The sequence below is a fragment of the Armigeres subalbatus genome, chromosome 2 (genome assembly GCF_024139115.2).
Source record: "Armigeres subalbatus isolate Guangzhou_Male chromosome 2, GZ_Asu_2, whole genome shotgun sequence".
Lineage (NCBI taxonomy): Eukaryota > Metazoa > Arthropoda > Insecta > Diptera > Culicidae > Armigeres > Armigeres subalbatus.
In genome coordinates, this window is record NC_085140.1 from 417,370,341 (window position 1) to 417,384,475 (window position 14,135).

The 14,135-nt window shown below is 44.1% G+C and overlaps 1 protein-coding gene across 1 annotated transcript in view; it reads right to left on the bottom strand.

Moving 5' to 3' along the window:
• Positions 1 to 1,768: 1,768 nt before the first annotated feature.
• LOC134213414 (dynein axonemal heavy chain 8) overlaps positions 1,769 to 14,135 on the bottom strand; it is a 34,732-nt gene continuing 22,365 nt past the window's right edge. The window contains exons 4-13 of the mRNA XM_062692453.1: positions 13,651 to 13,905; positions 13,430 to 13,586; positions 10,359 to 13,370; positions 10,009 to 10,164; positions 7,789 to 9,940; positions 7,058 to 7,730; positions 6,867 to 7,000; positions 3,042 to 6,807; positions 2,546 to 2,724; positions 1,769 to 2,488 (exon numbers count right to left, since the gene is read on the bottom strand). Of these exons, the coding sequence (XP_062548437.1) occupies positions 1,817 to 2,488; positions 2,546 to 2,724; positions 3,042 to 6,807; positions 6,867 to 7,000; positions 7,058 to 7,730; positions 7,789 to 9,940; positions 10,009 to 10,164; positions 10,359 to 13,370; positions 13,430 to 13,586; positions 13,651 to 13,905 (11,156 nt within the window). The 3' untranslated portion in view covers positions 1,769 to 1,816. The remainder of the gene's footprint in view (positions 2,489 to 2,545; positions 2,725 to 3,041; positions 6,808 to 6,866; positions 7,001 to 7,057; positions 7,731 to 7,788; positions 9,941 to 10,008; positions 10,165 to 10,358; positions 13,371 to 13,429; positions 13,587 to 13,650; positions 13,906 to 14,135) is intronic.

Consider the following 14,135-nt stretch of genomic DNA (forward strand, 5'->3'; position numbering starts at 1 on the left):
GGTTGTCTAAAAGAATTCTGAGCTTCTCGGATGGAGGTTTCTGAGCCTCTTAAAAGGGGGCTTCCGAGACTCATGAAAGGGGTCTTTCGGACCCCTTGAAATGAGCCTTTGGGCATCTTGAAATGACAAGCTTCTCGAAGGAAGAATTCCGAGCCCCTCTTAAAATGGGGGCTTCCGACCCTTTTGAAAAGAGGTCTCCGAACCACTTGAAAGGGGGCTGGCTGAAAAAAATAATTCCGAGCCCCTCGACAGGAGCTTTCCGAGCCTAATGAAAGGGGTCTGTCAAGCCTCTTTAAAGGAGGCTTTGACTATCTGAAAATGATGTTGCTGAGCCTTTTGAAAGTAGTCTTCCAAGCTTCTTGAAAGAAGAATTCCGAGTCCCTCGATAGGGTTTCCGAGCCACTTGAAAGTGAGCTTCCGAGCCTCTTGAAAGAGGGCTCCTGGGTCTTTTGAAAGAGGGCTTTCAATCCTCTTGAAAAGGAAGCTTGTTTCCCTCTTAAGGGGGCATCTGAGCCTCTTGAATGAGAGCTTCCTATCTTTTTGAAAGGGGGCTTCCGAATCTCTTGAAAGGGGGCTTCTAACCCTCTCGAAAAGGGTGCTTCCGACCGTTTTGAAAAGGTCGAAAAAAGAACTCCGAGCCGCTCGAAAAGAGGTTTACGAATTTCTTAAATGGGTGCTTCCGAGCAACATGAAATAGGTATTTCGAGCCTCTTGAAGGGAGGCATTGATCATCTAGAAATGACGTTGCTGAGCCGTTTGAAAGTAGACTTCCAAGCTTCTTTAAAGAATTCCGAGCCACTCGAAAGAAAGTTTCCTAGCCATTTGAAATGGGCTTCCGAGTCTTTCGAAGGGGGCTTCCAACTCTCTCGAAATGGGAGCTTCCGAGCCTCCTAAAACTGGGCTTCTGATCCTTTTGAAATAGGCTTCCGAGCCACTTGTGGGGGCTGGCTGAAAGAATTCCGAGACCCTCGAAAGGAGGTTTCCGAGCCTTTTAAATGGAAGCTTCCGAGTCTCATGAAAGGGGTCTTAGGAGCCTCTTGGAATGACGTTGCTGAGCCTTCTAAAAGTAGGCTTCCAAGCTTCTCAAAGGAAGAATTCCGAGCCATTGGAAGAATGTTTCCGAGCTGATTGAAAACTCTCCTGAAAGGGGCCTCCCGCCCCTTCTGAAAAGAGGCTTCCGAACCACTTGAAAGAGGGCTGATAGAAAGAAGAATTCCGAGCCACTTGGAAGGAGGGTTTCAAGCCTCTTATAACGTAATTTGAAAGGAGGCTTTCGTACCGCTTTGGAACAAAAAAAAACGTTTATGCCTCAAGGCTTCTGAACCTTCAAACTCAATATTTTAGTTAAGAAGTATATTCTTAACATATTTCATAATTTTGTTTCGATCAAGTAGATTGCTTTTGAAGATTTTTTTGATCTTTTGTCCCACAGCCTTTCATATACTGTGTTGGCTGTGGTGGACATAATTCGATATGTTTTGATTTACTGATTGCAATTATATTTTGATTTATATAATTATTAAGACCTTACCAATAATGTTTTAATTGGAATTGTAATACGTCATTATGCATTTTCGTCCGAGGTACCTCCTGGGGTCAGCGAAGGTATCCCTGTGGGTAAATGTACCCCAGGTTGAGAACCGCTGAATTAGTTCAATTTGAATGCAATAAAAACCAGTTTCGCATAATTACGAATTAGCATTTTTTGTCAACAGTCAGTCTGAGTTAGAACAAAGTAAGAATACGCCACACAAAATGTTCACAAGAATATATTCAACAACAAAAAAAAACATCTATAACACTAATTAGCAGCCTTCTATTTTATATCACATAATAATGCAACACCTCGTAGAATCCAATGATCTGGTGCCTTCAATGTTTGTAACCAGAGGGGTGTGATGTAGTTGAGGTCAGTTCGATTCGATTTCTTATAAACTGGACATTCATAGAGCTTGGGATCTTTCGGTGCAGTGGAATTAATTGCATATATGTGTATAACGGGCATGGCAGTGTAGAGTACTTTGTTGATCGATTCTTGCAGTCGGTTGTTCCGTCGATCCCATCCAGCCCCATCCAGATACAAACCGTAGACAAAAACGCCCTCGTCGGGATGCTGCTTGCACTCTTCGGTTAGCATCTTGGTAACGTCATTATGCAACGTTACAACATCCAAGGCCCATCCTTTATGGGCTCGGGCTACTTCTTGTCGCATGGCAGTAAGGAAACCCTGCGGGTTGAAAAATCCCGTCATCCAGAACATATTTGGGCGACCCTTGAAGCACCACGTATAGAACTGGTTATTCCTCTCGATCAGCTCAGTAAACCAAAATCCCAACGAAGCCGATGCCCAGCTTCCTCGCTTCCAGACTTCTGGCACGCGAGCATCGTAAATGTTATCCAAGGCATCTCGCAGTTGCTCATTCATGATGATTATACCATCGATAGCCAATAGCAAATCCTTCAACGTTGTTCGAACCAATAGAATTATCTATAAAATAATAATGCTAAAAATTTGCTCAACTTTTTGAATGGAGTATAGCGGAACCTTTTGAATACGATCGATTTCCTGTCGAAGGAAAATGTTCATCGATCCCAAGTGACCCATTATCTTGAGGCGTTCCTTCACGGCGTATGGATCATACGGAGCGGGCACTTTTGTCAGCATATCGGTTACCAATCTGGCAACAGTAGCTTCGCGAGTTTCTCCGCCTCCACCGGAGGATTCTGCAATTTGCAAAATATAATCAGATAGTTATGCAAAATATTATTCAGTTTGGTCTGACTAGGCACTAGCCCTACAACCTAGAGACCTTCCCCAGAAGAAATGCTAGGAGGCAGTTCCTGGCAGAAACGATGGGCACTAGAACTATCTGTTTTGTACCTAAAAGTCGATTTCATTGGAAAGTTGAACTCCCTAACGACCACCAAGTTTGCGCTAATACTTAAGTTTTCTAATCTACCATTGAGCTCGAACTAATTGATTCTATATTCAACATTACTCATCTACTCAACAAGAATTTGATAATGGACATAAAATTTACCTTTTGGTTGAATGGACACGATCGTATCGAGAATCTCCTGCGTAGTGTTACTTTGATACGTGATATCGGCATTCGCATGCAAACCATAAACCTGCGGAGGATCTACCAGCGGCATCAGCTCGATTGCTTCCATGTACTCCTCCAGCGATTTGAATTTCATGATTCTATACTCTCTGAAGAAGCTGAATTCCTCCATGAAAATAGCATCGGAGAACCAAACCTTGGCAAACGTATTCAACAGTCGTTTATCATAATCATCCGTCACGCGACCCCCGTATTGCACCTCGCCCAACATGTAGCGCACAGTTTTCCAGCTGATACCACGTTTCGGATCCAAATCGTCCAAATGATTTTGAACAAACATACAACTTGCCAACCAATCCGCCGAGTTGAACTCATACGGGATGTTCCACCCCAGCGGGCCGAACTTTCTCCGCTCTTGGACCACGGTATGCAGAAACGAAATTCCAAAAACTAACGGCACATAGAACGGGGATTCGCTGTACTCAAACATTTCTACCGTCATCGACCCGTAGGTTCGCTTCAAACCGGCCTTCACGCCCGAAGGCGGCTCGTTGGTGAACTTTACCGACGTCTGGAGGAACGTGATCGGAAACCGTGGGTGTGGTTCTGTGGTCACCCAAACTCGGAAATCCTGATGAAATCCCGTGCCGGTTTTCTCGAGTTCCATTATCAGAAGCATAAGCTCGCTGACATATTCCAGCCCCAAATGACAGTTTTGCAAAAGTACCCAGGAACCTTCTTCCAGTGATGTCGCTATGAGCTTCCGGGCATGTACTTCCTGCCCTTGGCCCATCGAGATTGATCGACACTTGACGGCGTTTTTCTTGGCCAGTGCTTCAATGCTCGGTGTAGGATCCGATCCCATCGACAGGAAGCAAACCAGAGGAGTTAATGGGCGACTTTCCTCCAACATAACGTCGTAGTTTATAATAACCGGATCAGCAAACCTCTCCCCTAGCGACATCGCAAGGTACTTTCTGCTCTGAGATAGGGTTCTGTCGGGACACCAGGCTCGTATCAGAAGTAGTTTTCTAAATGCATCTATATTCTGGTAGCCGTCTGGAATAATTTCTTCCTCAGGAGCTTCCTTCGAGAACCAACTTTTCCAACCCTTCTCGTTGAGATCTATATGGTCTAGAATTTCGCTAAACTGTTGCAATGATGAAAGTTGAACCAAGTTCAACCACGCAATATCTGCAACCCATTTAAATGGCTTCGGTGGGCAGGTATTGATGTCTAATGCAGCTCCCCCTTTGATGAAGGCTTGAAATTCCTGATGTGTGACTGTCTTCTTCTCCAGATCAATGTTCAGTGCCATTAGAAGGACAAACAGATATTTGTGAACTTCGTACAATCCTCGACAGATATACTTGAAGATATCGTACGTTAAGTATTCGTTTATGTTGTTAATTCTTCGAGACGTGACAATATGTTTGTCCGAACGAGCCATGGAAACGTCGAAACGCTCCAAGAACTGCACCAGCGATGTCTGATACATACAGTTAACCATCGACATACTGCAAATCAAGAAGTACAGTACGCTACCTCTAGTCGCAACGGGTCGGTATTCCTCACGGGCTTTGTTGATCTTAATCTCCGTTTCCCGCGCAATCTTCAGTTTCTCTCTGACTTCAATTGAGGTATTTTTGCTTGTATTCAGTACCCCAATGACTGTCACATCATCGACCAAACTTCCTTCGGTTGTCGAGAGTTTGTGCAGCAGATTCGCCTCCAACTCTTGCATCTTTCTACGGTTGGATGTGACGTCCTTGATCAAGTTGGTTCTTTCCGATTCAAGTTCTTTCTTCTCCGTTAGAATTACTCGTCCTAAAAGCTGATCTTCCAAACCCTTGATCGTCACAGTGAAGTCGATTATCGATGTTCGTGCCGATATTTCTGGCGTATAAACTGGATTCGGAAGCTTCGTTGTGATGTACAACCGGAAATCGAAGTGAACGTCGACCTCTTTATCTCCGACCTTCACTTTGTACGTGTTACCCATCTTGATGTAATTCTTCTCAAGCACATTGTCCAGAATTGGATCCAGCTCCTCGCCAACATCTTCGATAAGCAGTGGCACTCCTTGTGATACGCAGTCTTCGATATGATTTCTGAAGAAACGGTGTTCCAATGAAGTAACGATCAGGCCATGTTCCTTTTCCTTATTTTTAATCCAGATTTTACCCTGGGACTGTGGATCAATCAACAAAGGATACCGTGCCGCTTTTGTCACAATGATACCATTCTGGACAGACAGTTCATCGTTTGGCAATCCTTGAAGATTCCACTCGCCAATGGTAGCATCATCTGTAAGTTGTTCCATCACGTTTATATTCAGCGAAACGGGTATTTTGCGATTTTGCATTTCCTGTTGCCAAGCCTTTTGCAACAAATTTCGATACTCTTGATTGAAAGGACCCGTGTATGAGAGAAAGCCGGTGAGAATCAGCACATCACCAACTAGACGGTCTGTTTCGCTCTTGAATTGAGACAGTTGCTCTGTCCAACGGACCCTTTCATCTGCTAAACCATTGATCAAAGCCGTCGCAGCATCCATTTTGTCCTGACACATTTTTGCGTCATCCAAAACAGCTTGCTTCTTAGACATTGCTTCGTCGAACTCCTGCTGAACCTGAGCAAGTTCTGCTTCTTTGGCCAACAGTTGTTCTTCAGCTTGTGCTTGCTGGGCTTGAGCTATTTTCGATTTCTTTTGCTGTCTTGCCAAATTCGCTTTCAAAGGAAGTACGTCTTTGTTGATTTCGAAAAAGTTACCCATAGCTACGGTCCACTGAAGAAGTCCAGCAACATTACCGCAAGCTGCCCTGGCTGCCTCAATAGTGTACAGTGGATATTTGTAGTACGGTATCAGAAGATCTATCATTTCGGCATTGATCAAATCTTTCTTGAAATTCTGGAGTTTATTCAACAGACCGGTTTCTGACATGAGCTTCAAAGAGGCCTCCCAAGAAGCGGACAGGAACTGGCGTTCGGGATCTGGTTTCACAGACAGTACTCGTTTCTGGAACAGGATCAACACAGCATCCATAATCAGCGTGATCAAGTATGGGGGCTTGCCAAGTTTTCTGACAGTCGCGATGTCCGACTGTTGGATGGTATCGAGTGCAGCTGCTGCGGCAAGAAGTGCAGGCTCTGCAGCTTTCAGACTTTCGTTTGCTATCGCTTCATCAACGGCAATTTGAGCAACCAAAATATCCGCTTGTTCTTTAACAGTCATGACTTGTGCCTTGACAACCTCTGCGTCTTGCTGTGACTTGGTTACCGACGCCAGCACGATTTCCGCCGCATCAGTAGCTATGATTATGTCCTTCTCTTTTTCTTCCAATTCGACTCGCAGTATGTCCACCGATTCAGCAGCTTCAATCAGCTTGACCATACCGGTTTGCATCCTACTGGCCAGTACCGCAATATTGTCGTGTTTCTCCTTGTAAATTACTTTGTAGCCCTCCAAGAACGACAGGAACGACTTCGGCGTAACGTGAGCTTGCCGTCGGAAACGTTCGTAGTAATCAACGCATATTTCTGCAACTTTATCCTGCACGAACGCCATGATCTCAATCAGATCCTTCTTGACTTCCGGTTTGCAAACCACGCTGTAGTCTTTAAGGAAGTGATTCGATACGGCTATCAAAGCATCCTTCGGCCAGCGCTGGAACCAATCGATTGTGCATCCGGATATAAGGCCAGGGAACTTCAACGATCTGTTGCGGAACTTTTCTCCAACCTGAAACGACACACAGTTGAGTTATGATCTGAAATGCGTTTGGCTTTTGTACAACTTACTGGTGAAAAGCATAGAACGATATGCAAGTTTGCACGAGCACGTGATATGAAGTAATCATATAAGTTATCTTGAGTAGGAATGCGTTTTGGGGCCAACTTTTTCATTATTGGAATCAAGTCATTTAGTATTTGATCTGTAATGTGAATATCAAACTAGTAACAATCTTGAATAAAAAAATATTTATTGTTACCCAAATCATCCTTCGGAAAAAGGTTTGCGATTTCGCCGGAACTCAACACATTGTTGATGTATTCCAAGAACCCTTCGTCCTTAATATCATTATCTGTGAAAATGAATGAGATTCCTTGACCTTCCAAACCAGCAACACGATACAAGTAACGTAGATCGTCCATCAAATTGTTTATGTTGTATGCCCTTGTTAACGTAATTTGGTAATATTTGTAGCCGGCGATAAACGACGCTAGTTTCGTCAAACTCTGCTTTCCCGAACCTCCGACCCCTACCAGCAATGCATTGCCTCTAGGAGTCCGTATGATACGGGAGATTATCATTAGATGGATCAAAGCATCACGGAAGAACACGAGGTCCATCTTTGCTCCTCGGACCTGCTCGTTGAATTGTTCCATGAACATCTTCACTCGATCTGTAGTGTCATCGAAACCAGGAATCTCTTCGTACAACTTCGGAGGTTCCAAACTCACATCTTCACCTTCCTCGCCTGTTGGGTCCGGTGCATCTCGTAGAAAGTCTACAAAGAAGACTTCCTCGTCTGTATATGATTGCATTTCTACTCCGTCCAGAAATTCTTCGGCCAGTTGTCTCATTTTTGCCACAAACCAGTCTCGATCGGCAAAACTTGTGCATCGATCAGCGATGACGCGGGTACATTCATGACGCCACAACTGAAAGGTCCAATACGGTTCAATTATCGCAAAATGTTTTTGAAAACCCTACACTTACATTGAGCACTGTTTCAATAGTTTTGCACTCTTCCGTCTGAATCGTCAACATACCCTGCCATATTCGGGACAGATCTCGTAAGTTAAACACGTAATGGAATTTCGCTGGAGTTGGCAACATTTTGATCTTGGTTGCTTGCCAAAGTTTTCGTGTTAATGGAACCAATTTCGGAATAAAACCGACTACTGTCGGATTGAAACGTGACTCACAAAAGTAGCCTTCACCTAAAACTCCGAAAATTTTATCCATAGACTTGTTGCTAGGAATCGCACAGTTGAACACGCAGAACTGGCGTTTCAATCGCGGAGGGATATCATTGCGGCCTCCACCTGGATGAATCATAGCAGCCAGTAGTTGAATATCCAAAATAGTTGAAAAATCTCCAGGTTTGTCCAGAGAATAGAAACCGACGTTCTCCATCAACTGACGCACGATTTCGTTCGTCACCTGGTCGCCCCATTCGTTCACAATCGGCATATTTATGTCATCAATAAAGATGGACATTTTTCGCTGCCCAGGTGGACCGTAAGTAGTTCCCACGCGCTTCTCAACGTAAGATTCGATAATGCGTTGGAACATGTTCGGAGTTGTAGCAGATGAGAAGTTGAAACTTTTCGACAGATGAAACTCCGGATCGTATTTAAGCATGTATCCTTGAATCATGACCGTCTTACCCGTTCCCTGCTCGCCAATCAACAGAACTGCCTTAGATTGTTTTGCAATCAGGTCGATTAGATAAGCAGTTCGCACATTGTCTACATTTGGTACCAGAATACTGGCGAACTCTGGAACGCTATCACTTGGGTAAATGTACTCTTCGACTCGGGTATTCCAATGCTCCCACGTTCCTTCCTGTGACACAACGTACTCAAATATAGTTTCACCTGGTTGGAGTTTAGGCCACTTCATTTTAGATGGATGTTTAGCTATGAACTCGCCCATTTTCTCGCGATCTTCCAACTCAAGAACGGCTCCCAGCGACCACATCACCGAGAATAGAAACAGTCGTTCGAGATGCTTGTCGGGTAATTCAATCGCTGTGCCTTCTTCTTTAGGAGCAATAAGTCCTTCCAAAATATCACAACACTGTCTAATGTAGATTGATTCTAATATTTTCATCTTGGCCGCCAATTTTGTTTGTACGAATGTATGCAAATCGTCGTAGATTTTATGGAAGAACTTCCTAAGCGAATCCGCTACTTCCGCTGGTTTTGCTTTTAGCCATCCATTTAGGATCGGTTCCCATTTCAATACAGAGGCACTCATGAACACCATACCCATCCTACTGACCGTAGCTGGAGAAGCATTGTCTACATTGTCCGGCTCGAAAACTAATTTGGCATTGGGGGCCATCGTGATGCGATCACCATTGGCTAGCGTTAAGGTTTTGTTATCATCCAGAACCGAATTCAAATTCTCAATCCACACAGCATCTACCGGACCATCTAGCACCAACCATACGTACTCCGTTTTCTTGAATTTGAGCGTTCGGCGCCACAAGGTGGAAAAAATTCCATCCGTCCAATCATTGGTAGCGACGTCCAGACGACCGAACATCTGCGGAGCGGTGATTGCTTTCGGGTTCATCCGGATCTCTTTGTGTGGCATACCCAGTTCCGTGAAACTCTTCAGTAATGTGTGGATACATCGGGTCTTGCCCGCTCCCGTGGGACCCAAAGTCATCAAACCATGCCGCACCAACGATGTTTCGTACAACTGAATGACTTTCAAATTCCACTCTGGATGATTGATCAAACCAAGGGTCTCCGCACTGTTTCCAATAGCTCGCTGTAGATCTTTGTAGCTCGAAGTACTCAACTTAATGCCCGGGAACAAATCTTCAATCAGCGAAATGAACAGCGGTTCGTCTTCATCCACCAGTTTCGACACGTTCATGTCACGCAAGACCCGCATAACGATGGTTTCCTCCGTGTCGGATGGATTGGCCCGCTTCTGTGCGCCCAGAGTACGCAATACGGAGAGGATGTTTCGTAAACCGAAATCATAATGAACTTGCTTCGAAAGTTGTTCTTCACAAAGTTTGTACAGTGTGAAAAACTTTCTAGCTAGAATTACGTTATCTTTGAAGCCACAACTGGCCAACTTTACGCGCATAATGATTTGACGATCGGGAACCATCATCGCCACGGATCTACAAGAAAAACAGATTCAAATATTTAAAAACTATTTGGTGGTACATCTTGTTAATTGAGTGTTCACCTGAACATAATTTTCAAATTTTCCGGCAACTCTTGTCGTCCGGCGTAACCGGGATTCATTGTGATGAACAGGCCGAACTCAGGATTCAACGAAACCGTATCACCGTCACTGAAAATGAATTCCTTTTTCTTTTCCTTGCGGGCGCTCAGGACAATGCTGTGGAAATCCATTGATTATTAGTCTTTGAGATAGTGCAAGTTATGGGGATTAATGTTTTTGAACAAATATCGCTTAAATCAGGCCGACGATGAATAGATTTTCATCCAAATATTAAAAATGAATTAAGAGATTCAACGCGGATTAATTTAAGTAATGGGAAATGGGACAATTATTACGAAACATGAACTTACTAAATCTGTTGTGCAGCAACCGACAGTACCGGCAATTCGATTCGGTTGAACTCATCAAAACAGCCCCACGATCCGGACTGGGCCAGACCTTTGTATATACGTCCCAGACCTCGGAAGTCCATCTGATCTGAACAATTGAACACCACTACTAGCTTCCCGAGAGCTCGACCCATATCCTTCGTTGTTTCCGTCTTACCAGTACCAGCCGGTCCAGCCGGGGCACCACCCATGGACATACCAATGGCTTGCGCTAACGTAATATAGCACCGATCCGTAAGCGGGGTAATAGCCAAACGTTCAGTTACTCCCAAGTACTCATTCTGATAGATGAAATCTACATCCGTTATCTTCACAATGACGTCATCTGTTTCTTCAATGTAATAGAATCGAGCCTGCTTCTGCCATTCGAAATCCAACGGTGTTCTGATTTTGAACCGCACCAAATCGTCGAATATATCTCGCTGGTGAACGTGAATGGTAACCATAGTCTCAAACCGAATTCTCTCCAGCTTGGTCAAGTCTTTCACAGTCAGCTCAATCAAACTATTCAGCAAATCCAAAAACCGTTGATTTGTTTTCCTCATGATATTCTTATCCGTTCGACACTTCCGCAGGGCATACTCTGCGTCTCGGGTCCAAAGAAGTTGTACTCCCACTAGACCCGCTTGACCACAGTATGTTTGAAATCCGGAAATAAACTCAAACTCCGGATTGTTCAGGTTTTGCGCCATGTTAGCTAAAATATCGCGAATTGTGTCCTGCATCTCAACCAGCAATCGATTCAACCAGATCTCAACGCCACCGGTACAGAGCACGGGTCTACCCAAGGGAACCCCTTCGCCATTGTCCGAAAACAAAGAGATAATCTTTCCCAAAGTATTTTCCTCAAATTCAACCTTGGCTACAGCATCGAAAATACTCAACAGGTGACTTTGAATCGAAGTAGGATCAGAACTCTGTCCCAGAATTTCCAACAGCACCGGATCCGAAATGAAGAAAAAGCGAGGGAATATCAAACGTTTCGACTCCAGATATCCAGTTAACGACTTCTGACAGGACTCCAACTGTTCAAGCAAAGCCGTTAAAGTACTCGCCATCGTTTCTTCACCGGTACAACATTCGACAGCATTTGGGTTGTCTCTTGCTCGGAACATGATTCGAACCCAGGTTTTATCAATTCCCGCGAATCGTTTCGCATCCTGCGGTAGTTGTTTCGATATGTCACCTCCTACGAAAACCGCTTCCAAATATATCCACAAGTTCTGTACTTGCAGCCATTTTTCCAGAATCTCCCCTGTATTCACTAGCTTGTGTAACCAGCGCATAATCTCCTTCTTAAAATGCGCATTGAATCGATTAGAAGCCAGTGAGTTCACTATCATAATGCTATCCTCTAGCTGCGAAACGATTTCAATTGTGTCAGTAGGTTTGATCAACAGTTCGCCACGATTTTTAAAGTGCGCAAACTGTAAATTCACAACCGACCATTCCGCAACAATCTGCCTCAGCTTCGTATCGATGTCATTCTCCTTAACCGCTCCTATACATATGTCTTCGATGTCGTCTTTGTTCTCCAGAAGAGGAGCTTGCATTACTTGACCAACCGTAAAGTCCGGAGATTCAACCTCGAATTTACACCCCAACAGGTTTTCCAACTTTTCCCAGTGTCGATCCTTCATGGCTTCGTTACACATCAATTCCAACAGAGGGCAACTGTCGTTGAAATCGTCGATCTTCTTTTTCAAATCGATGTACGCCAACCAATCCTTCATTCCTTTCGGTAGCTTCCTGCATCGGTTCTGGAAATCTGTCAACTCCGTATTGATCTTTTCGATATCGACATTGGCCCAAGGGGTTTCGTAATATTCGTCAATGCTGCGCATCACTTGCAGATACAACGAATAGAGTTTATTGAGCAGATTGAACTCCTTCTTACGCTTGTGCAGAATCGGGTAATCGTTCACTTTCAGACCCAGGAATGCCTCACCACTGGCATACATTTCGAATCTGCGCCATAGTTCTTCGAATCTTCCCTGGAACATCAGTACGCGATCGCTAGCCTCCTTTGCGGAGATTCCTTCCTCCATGGGACCTTTTACTTCAAACTCCTGATCAAACTCATTTATTTCGTCCACGAACTGCTCCACTCCCTCGGCTAACTCTCTCTGCAGCGGTACTTGAAGGGCAATGATGTCATTTTCCACTTTTTCAACCTTTTTGGCCATTGTTTTAAAACTGTCTCGTAATCCATAAACGTGATCTTTGTCGTCTTTAGTAATACCTAAATCAAATTCAGCAAGGGTATTGTAAGTAGCCTCTATGAACCCAAGATCTACATCGATAAAGGTGAAATTGTCTTGAACAATTTGTAGGCATTCCATCGCCATTTTGATATCATCCAAGTCCTTCAGTGTTCGATTAAGGACAGTATCATGTTCAGTTATAAAATTGCTTATCTCCGTTATCCGCTTGTTGTAGAAGTCCAACAGCTTAAGCAATACGGCCTTGATGACATGTCCCGATCGGATCAAAATTGGACCAACATGTGTGATGAATTCAATCTTCCCCAAATCCAGCTGGATTCGTTCGAACAAGCCGGGCTTTTCTTCGAGTGGCACTGCAAATAGATCACTCTTCCACATGTATTCATAACGAGAGTACATAAGCGTAAGTTCGTGTTGGATATCCGGTTTAACGAGCAACAGCCCTCCGTCAAACTCATGAATAAAACGGGATACTTCTTTGTGTTCCGAAATCGTTCGAAACCAAGAACGCTCGTGACGGATCTCCTCAAGAACCGGTCGGCGCAGTTTTCGCTCCTCGGTCTTGGCTTGCCTACCCCAAGTCGATACAGCGTAGAATGTTTCCACCACGTTTACGATGACCCGCTGAAAGTAGGCCTGTATTCCTTCCAGTGACGGTCTAATTTCACACTCTTCGGGTTCCAGTTCCATCTCTGTTACCAGCAGTGGCTGAATGTCTCGCAGGGTTGCTGCTTTGTTCATTTGGAGGCTGTTGAAGGAAAGAGATAAATCACATGGATAGAAAACCTTTTAAATGGTGATACTAACTTCAGCAGTTTAATGCGGGTTCGTAGCTTTTCCAAAGATGCCTTTACCATTCGGACGAAAATTGATATTACCCGGTGGTTGAAGTAAGCGAACAATTCCATACAATCAATGTGAAGTAACGTTACGTCATAGTTCAGTCCAGTATAATCTTGGAATACTGTAAAACAATTATACAATAGAACAAGCTATGCGGTTTTTTTTACATTATAGCACTATCTTACATGCTTTCCTATGCATTTCCGGCGACGGATACGCCAAAGCCTTATAGATTTTATCGAAGCTTATCCAATCGTACTTGTCAATCGGTAAGACCTCCTCCCGTCTTCTGTTCTCATCGGTGATCTGATCCAGGGGGAGCTGGAACTTTCGGTTGCCCTTCTCGTCGAATACTGCCACTTCGATGTTCTCGACAAACTTGTTTATCAGCTCGATCGTGGCCTTCTCCATGGCTTGGGATTTCTTTTCCAAATATTTTTCTGAGGGACAATGAAAAAATGGTGTAATAAAATGTAAGGTTGTTTTCGAAAAGAACTGCTGTTACCACCAGTGTCAAACATTACTGAATTCGGAATCTAAATGCAAATTTAGGACTGAGAATTTGCACCTAGTGGGACTCTGAAGAGCTTAGAAACCTCTACACCAGACATTTGATGATATCGTCGCATAAAGCTTTTCGAAGCAGTTTACCAGCCATACACGGATCATG